Below are 8,118 nucleotides of genomic sequence, written 5' to 3'. Positions count from 1 at the left end.
TTTGGTCAGTCCAAGGCAGGATTAGCTGGGAGACTTCTTCTAGACGAGGGACACTTGTTCTTGTTCTGGGGACAGGCAGCTTGACATCGTTTACAGCACCTGTAAGGGATACCTTAATGGTGACCTCATAGACTATTTAACATGTCTTACTGGCGTAAAGAAATTAGGAGAATATTTAATTTAATTTACTGTTTATTGATCCCCAGTTGGGAAATTACAATTTACACTCTGCTTTGTTAGTAATCACTACACACAGGCCTGAAATACACACACACACATCCTAAGGACCTATTCATGTACAAATGGAGAGATGTCAGAATGGTTCCCAACCCAACTCCCTACGGACTGAGCTACTGTCAACCCCGCCCCAATATCAATCTAAGTGTTATTACCACCAGTATCTAAAACAAAAACACAAATTGATTTGCATATAAAATCAATTTTTTGTTTTTGAAATGGCTAAAATGTAATGCCGTGCTACAACAAAAGCTAGTAATGTGGCTCCTCTCACGCAGACTTGATCATCATTCTGGTGGCCTTCAAGGAGTACTGCGCAGGCTTCTTCCAGGTGTGCCAGTACAGGCCTGACGCCCAACCAATGTGGTCCCCGGCAGGATGCCAGTCGCCGTTCAGACTAGCAGAACCACAGCGGCTGTACCACCAACTCCCGCCGTTTGAATTTGTGCATTTTGCTTCAGCGATGTCACCAAAGATGCACGGGGAGCAGCCGTCATTGTCACGGTCGGGGGTGCTGAAGCCGTAGCCATTCTGGTCGATGCCAGAATAGGCACCACGGATGGCATCACCTTTTGGACAAAATTGGAAAAAAAATGTTAGGAAGGTTAGAATGTATAAATCAGCGGGTGTCTTTAAAATTTTTTGAACAATGGTGGCAGTTACAAGATGATGGCTTCTTGAATTTTCCGTCATTTTTAAACAAGTCTTGAAGTCATAGAGTCTAATTAGGGCTGCACAACATGAGGAAAATATCTAATTGCAATTATTTTGACTGATATTGCAATTGCAATGTGATTCACAATATTAGAGGGAGTGCTCATTTTTGTATCATTATTCTCGTTTTCAATAAAAATATTAAAATTAAAAATGATTGTAGTGGGATTTATGCGAGGATCCTGTACCAAACAGCACCACAGTACCACCCTGGAAATCCAGAGTTCTTTTCAAGAGTACAATCCGAATTTGCTCAGAGAGTTACTCTGGCATCGAGTAATGCTGCTCATTAACTATACCCTTGTAGCCGAGCTGCACCAATCACATTGGTGTATCTGATATAGGTGGGCCAGAAGCGAGCTGCACCAATCCCATCGGTGTATCTGATATAGGTGGGCCAGAGGCGAGCTGCACCAATCACATTGGTGTATCTGATATGGGTGGGCCAGAGGCGAGCTGCACCAATCACATTGGTGTATCTGATATAGGTGGGCCAGAAGCGAGCTGCACCAATCCCATCGGTGTATCTGATATAGGTGGGCCAGAGGCGAGCTGCACCAATCACATCGGTGTATCTGATATAGGTGGGCCAGAAGCGAGCTGCACCAATCCCATCGGTGTATGTGATATAGGTGGGCCAGAGGCGAGCTGCACCAATCACATCGGTGTATCTGATATAGGTGGGCCAGAGGCGAGCTACACCAATCACATCGGTGTATCTGATATAGGTGGGCCAGAGGCGAGCTGCACCAATCCCATCGGTGTATCTGTGATAGGCGGGGCCAGAGGCGAGCTGCACTAATCACATCCGTGTATCTGTGATAGGCAGGGCCAGAGGCGAGCTGCACTAATCACATCAGTGAATCTGATATAGACGGGGCCAACTAAACAGATGACGACAGTTTAATCTACCAGTTAGCTCCGCTGGTAGCTAAGCGTATGGGGCTCTGGATACGTCACACTGTGTGTTATTGTGATTGGTTGTAGTGTCATCCCATTGCGTGCAGTCGCTTGGTGCCACCCCTCGACATGGGCGCCTTTCATTACTCAATGCCAGACCCTTAATCTTTTGGGTTTGGGTCTGGATTTCCAGACAACCACAACACTTAATTCAAAATGATTTGACATATATATTTCTTTTAACAGATATTGCCCCCACTGCGATTTGAATATTGCTTTAGTCCATACTGCGATTTTGATAAAAATGCCATTAATTGTGCAGCCCTAGTATTCAGTAATGTCAGTTATCCAAATTTATCTGGCTTAAGTTTTCCAACAAATTTTCAAACGTGATAATGACGGATGACGATGCTGCAGCGGCTGTGATTGACACAGAACTACTGTATCCTAGTGTAATTTATACAGTCTTTTTTTTTTAAATATTTACCAACCATACTGAAATCATAGTGAGAAAGCAGGTTGGTATATATTTTGATGTAATATCATGTCCGACTTGTGTAATTTGAGAGACTACCCTGTCGAAATATACACACCATGCAAGTGAGTACATAGTCTACACAGTGTACTACATGTAAGGCTATCCAAATTGAGTCATGGCAAAAGTAAGGCTGTAGTAAAACCCTAAGTGTAATACATTAAGCTGTATTTTTCTTACTACGGGATGGACTTTTAATTTGAAGGAAAAAACTATTTAAAAAAAAGTTGTATTGTCTCACTTTAAAGCTACAATGTGTAGTATTTTATTATCTGTAGATCCACACATTGTTGATCTAGACACATTTCAAATGTGTTTATTCCTACTACTCCACACTTATGCATCAAGGCTGGATTTGAAGCTAGACCCCAGGATAAAAACAATGAACAACAAAACTTCCATCATTGAGTTTTGCTAACAGAATTTATGTTCTGAAATTTCTGCACTAAGCAGCTTTCATCTACATTTATTAAAATGATAAAGTAAAAATAAAAGTGGCCAAATGTACTCAAAGCAGCATAAATGAAAGCAAAGCAAATGGGATAACATGTGTGTGTTTGTAAAAAGCGGAGAGAGATGGGGGACAAGTGAGAAAAAGCTTAAAAGCAGCCGTTAGAAAAGCCTGCAGTACCTGCATTTCCTTGGTATTTCCCAACATGGAGTTTAAAAGCTGCTTGTTCATTGCCCAATCTGAAGTTTCTGTACTCGGCAAAAGCAGTGACATCTTCGTGGTCCCACAGGTCAACCCTCATGGTCCACTTCTTGGTCTTGTTCTTGGTCAGAGAGAAAATCATCTGCAGACCGAGCCAGTGGTCCTCTGAGGGGATCAGCAGAGCACAAGCACGGGATTTAGGTATTTCTGATAGTTTTTTTGCCTTGAGTTACTGAGTGAGTATTGAGTCATTACTGCAGGATGCAGGCCTTTAGGTCACCTGCACAGTTGGGCAGGAACTCAGGGACAGCTGAAAGTTTAGGCTTACTTTTAGCTCACACTGTGCTTCCCTCCAAGAATAGTTTGCGCCACTAATTTGCATACATTCTGTATGGTAGAAAATGTGCATATTACCCTCAGAGTGTATATTAATTTAGTTCTAAAGCTGCTTTATGTCAGCCATTCTCAAGGAGAGCATGTGACAAAAAGGGGCTTTTTCCAGCCAATGTCAATAAGAATACACAATCTCTTTAATGTAACTGAATCCTCAATGTTCTACAGGTATTTAAAGGTCTCATATTGTTAAAAGCGAGATTTCCATTTATTTTTTTGATTGGAAGACTGAGGTGCTAAATGAAAACTGGGAAAGTATCTAAGCGCTCAATCTACAGAGAAATGCACACAGCCCGTATTCAGAAATGTGCCTTTAAACAAACCGTCAGGACTTTCGCATGGTTGTGATGTCACTCTTATTTTATATAGAGGTAGAAAGTCTTGCCACAGTGTCATTACAGTGCTGAGACCCAGAGAGTGCAGATGTGGAAGACCTCAAAATGCTGACCAATTGGAGGAGGCTAGGCTTTTATTTGGGGGGGGGGGGGGGGGGGGGGGGGCTTAAGGCGACAGGTGCTAAAACAGAGGGTGAATACAGGTGTATATAGACAGACTGTATGAGAAAGCAATGTGAACATGTTCTCGTAGATACCCATAATACAAGTATGAACCTGAAAATGAGCATATTATCAGACCTTTAACAAAGACCTTTCTAGGACAGTTACTGTGTATTCACTGTGTGTGTAAGGCATGCCACAGTCATCACAACAGAATTTAGCCTGCAACCATCAACAAACAACCAAAATAGAGCATTTACTTACGTGTCAAGTTTCCGAAACCCTTTTTATATGCAGCCCATTTCCTGTTAAAGGAAACTGCCCCTCCACTGCGCCTCTGAAACACCGTCCAGCCTCCGTCCGGCCGCATCTCACAGTACACCTGAGCAGCAGACATGATAAGAGGTTTTTCACACGCTCCCTAAAGATAAGGCATGTTCTACAGCGTCATAGTCATTTTCAGTCAATTTATATTCTTTATTGATTAAAAAAAATTAAAATTTACACTCTGTTGTTATTACACACTACACACAGGCCATGCTCAGGACCTATTCATGCACTAATGGAGAGATGTTAGAGTAGAGGGGCCGCCAGTGCTGGACCAGCGCCTTGAGCAGTTGGGGGGGGGGGGTGGTGCCTTGCTCAAGAGCACCTGGCCGTGCCCAGGAGGTGAACTTGCTACCAGTCCACACTCCGTACTTTGGTCCAACAGGGACTTGAACTAGCCCACTCCCCACAGACTGAGCTACCGCCACCCCTGCTATGCGTATGATTTAAGTAAAAAAATGTAAGTACTACATTTTAAGATTCAGTAATAGAATAGAAAGGCGTAGCAACAGTAACTAAAGGGATGAGGCTTTGCAAATGGTCAATTAAAGGAGCGTTTCCTCTATGTTTATTTTGCTGTGGCGGACCGACACGGCAACAATTCTGCCGCCACGTTATCAGAAATAGGGCCGTACAAAAGGCCGGCTATCAGCATCGATTGTTGTATGTCGGAAAATAGCACGGACATGCACTTCACACTGTGAGCAGGCACGGGCGCTTGATTATTTAGGTGCATTATTACATATGCTACAGTTACACTGCATTAGTATAATATAAATAATAGGGGGTTTGTTGTTATTATTTGTCATACGTATAATTCCTATACATTGTGTATAGAAGCCTTTACAATCTTGTTTGTTTATTTGCAGAACCACAAACACACACACAACCATACCAAAGCTACCCACACCCATGTTTGTACTGTTGCTCAATCTAAATAAAGCATCAACAGAGAGAAGTTGTCTCCGCCCATGTTTTAACTGACACACCTGAGGCCAAGATGAAAAACAGAATCAGCTACAGTGAGATTTAAAAAACAGTCCTATTCTAGCCATCACTAACAGTAATATAATATAAATTGGAAATAGTATACATGCAGTCATTTGGGTTTTGGTTTCCCTAGACAGAATTCCTTGTAAAATTAATTTTGCAGACCTGTTGTAGATATTAAGTGGCCTCTAGTTCCTAAAATATGCCTCCTTGTGTGTGAATACAGGTGAATAAACATATTTGTGTTGCAGCAAAGTTTCAGTTACTGCCCCCGCAGCTAAAAACAATCCTAAAGGAAACCCTGTACAAGCAAAGCTTGCACCTGTATGTACTTTGTAGATAACATGTCAGGTGTCTGTTATTGTACCTTAAATGGGATGTTGACTCCTTTAGGCTGGATTACATAAACGCCACTGGATGCTTGTGGCATGAGAGCCTTTATCTGTGTGCAGTCTGTTCCTGAGGTTAGCACAACAAGAAATTAATCTGAATACATCAATAGAATATATAGTGCCTCATACCTTCCATAAGTTGTACATTACACAAAATTGTAAGTATACTATAAGCAATGATAACATTGGCTGTACCTTGGGAAGAAAGTACATTCTTGCGTTTCTAGAAATACAACAGAAACAATTTTAAAGTGAGATTTTAAAATACAGTTTTAAAATGAGACGTCAAAATACAGACATTACAGCCAGAGCTGGAGAAGACAGTTCATTTGTTCTGGTCAAAATCATATAAAAGATAATAGAGGGGGAAGACATTGGAAAGAGGACAGGTTATGTAGTTTTCATTACCTTAGTCTGTTCCGTGCAGCTTACAAGAAATACCAAAATAAGCACAAAGTACCCAACCAGACTCTTCATTTTTGACCTGAGTTTGAAAGTGACATGTCAGCCTTAATGGATATCTTTTAAAACATTTCATAAAGATATCTTTTAATCAACATGCACAACAGTGTTAAGTCATTGAATGATAAATGAAAACCGCAGTTTAAGAAATCAGACATTTCAGTCGTCATTCTCTTTCACAAGACTGAGGGTAAATTACCAATGCAGAGCCAATGCAAATGTAATCATTCTTTCTAACACTTACCTCTGTGTTGGATGAACCTTGAATGTCAGCTCAAAGTCCCTTTTCACACTGAAAAGGGAGGAAAGTCTTTTTAACACACCCAGTGATCTTATTTCCCCTTTATCTCTGAAGTATCTTCTGTTTGTAGAAAAAGTGTGTCACACAGCCTTCACAACTGTGCTATTTAAACTCTTCTGCACTTAAAATATGCCCTGCAGTGTTTACAAGCTCATTTCTCTGACTTTACCCATCTGGTGACACCTCTCAAGGCAAACAACATTCTGAGGCTGAGTCAAACAACAAAAGCCTGTTACAGGCACACGTACACACTTTCCCCTCATGCCTGTTAATTAGCATGGGATAAAAAAAACGTACACCCTTCTTTTGAATTTGTTGCCGTGAATTGCATTGAAACTTTGACATCCGTGGTTCCCAGAGGACGGATCCTACTGACTCTCGGGCATCTCTAGATGGTGACCCAAGATTTGTGAAAGTTCTTGTGTGTTAGTCATAGACCTCGAGTGGTTAAGGTTAGTATAGGTTGTTGTAAAGTGTCTCGCAAGAGTTTTTGCAAATCTAGGGCTATCATTAGGACACCATCTGTACTCTCAGCTGGTGGTTAACTTTTTTAGTGAAATGTCTTGAATATTAATGAAGGGTTTGCCAGTTATTCAAGGTGCCCAGAAGATTAATCTCTTTTGTTACTTTTAATCCTCTAAAAGTTCATATAGTGCCACCAGCTGGTCAAACTTTTCTCACCCGTCAAAATGTGTCCAATATGACATTTTTCCCCACTGGCCCTGTAGATCAGGGTTTTACTGGCCCTTTGTATATTTTAACTGGCCTAGACAAAAAGAGGGGAAGAAACACTTTTCCAAAGTATTAATTTACTGTTACAAATATGAGTTCAGTCAATTTAGTTGGATTTGCATGCTAATAGTTAGTTATTATACAGTAATGCTTGTTTTAACTTGGGCAGAAAGGACAGAGTGAGGCTATAGTTTCACTGTGTCTTTGTAAACTTCCAAAGTCAGTGATTGTTATCATGAATAAATAGTGAATTAAAAAAGAGCAATCATTGCTAACTTTTGTGATATGGTTTTTGTATATATGGCATTGTTCTTAAAATATGTAACATAGCTAATATTGTTTTGAAGAGAAGACATGCTTATTAAGTGAATATCTATTTTAAGTAAAATTATGTTACTTAAACAACACCCATCTGGTAACAAGTGTGTTTCCTCTGTGTGTTTATGTTGTAGTAACCTGAATAATCCCCAGCTAGGTTTACTGGGCTATTTAAAGCCTTCATTTTGAAATGATTGTACAATTTTCAACCCTAGACTTTATGTATATTAATATTAACGGTCTATGTTTTATGTTTCCAACAGCATTTGCACGTACAGGGGAAGCTGACTTTGCAGTTAGCTAACATTAGCGAGTAATTATTAGCGCACCCTGTGGTCCCTAAGCCTGACTCCCAGCCTCTAGGAGACCGCTTCATTGGGAGGAGAGCAAACAGCAGCTGGAAGTGAGATCAAGTTGCGGCCGGCTGTCCGGGGGAGGGACTGCGAAGTACACAAATATTACAAGCTAACTCCTGGCAAAGGAGGAGTGCGGGAGCAGCTCCAGTCTAGCTGGGTTTGAGTTGCTGCAGCCGCCATTAAAGGTCCAAAGTATGTGTCATTTGCCAATATAAGTCGAGTCAAGTCCAGATTTGAGTTGCTCATGCTCAGATGTAAACAGTTTACATTTGTGAAATCTGTGAAATAATAAACTTTTCTCATTACAAACAA

At 41.0% G+C, this 8,118-nt stretch overlaps 1 protein-coding gene and 1 long non-coding RNA gene across 2 annotated transcripts in view; one reads left to right on the top strand and one right to left on the bottom strand.

Annotated features, from left to right (window-relative positions):
- Nucleotides 1–382: 382 nt before the first annotated feature.
- Nucleotides 383–8,116, bottom strand: LOC116673429 (angiopoietin-related protein 5; the record flags this gene model as incomplete). The annotated part of the gene is given in 7 exon segments (XM_032505772.1): nucleotides 383–806; nucleotides 3,018–3,203; nucleotides 4,193–4,310; nucleotides 5,613–5,704; nucleotides 5,833–5,860; nucleotides 6,046–6,121; nucleotides 6,344–8,116. Coding segments are annotated over 6 exon segments (792 nt in total). The 3' UTR covers nucleotides 383–507.
- The window catches only part of LOC116673442 (uncharacterized), an 11,846-nt gene continuing 4,470 nt past the window's right edge, over nucleotides 743–8,118 (top strand). The window contains exon 1 of the long non-coding RNA XR_004327843.1: nucleotides 743–832. This is a non-coding gene — a long non-coding RNA (uncharacterized LOC116673442). The remainder of the gene's footprint in view (nucleotides 833–8,118) is intronic.

This window comes from Etheostoma spectabile, chromosome 23 (genome assembly GCF_008692095.1).
Source record: "Etheostoma spectabile isolate EspeVRDwgs_2016 chromosome 23, UIUC_Espe_1.0, whole genome shotgun sequence".
Taxonomy (NCBI): Eukaryota; Metazoa; Chordata; class Actinopteri; order Perciformes; family Percidae; genus Etheostoma; species Etheostoma spectabile.
Note: the sequence above shows the minus strand (reverse complement) of the source record. Positions and strands in the feature narration are given on the sequence as shown.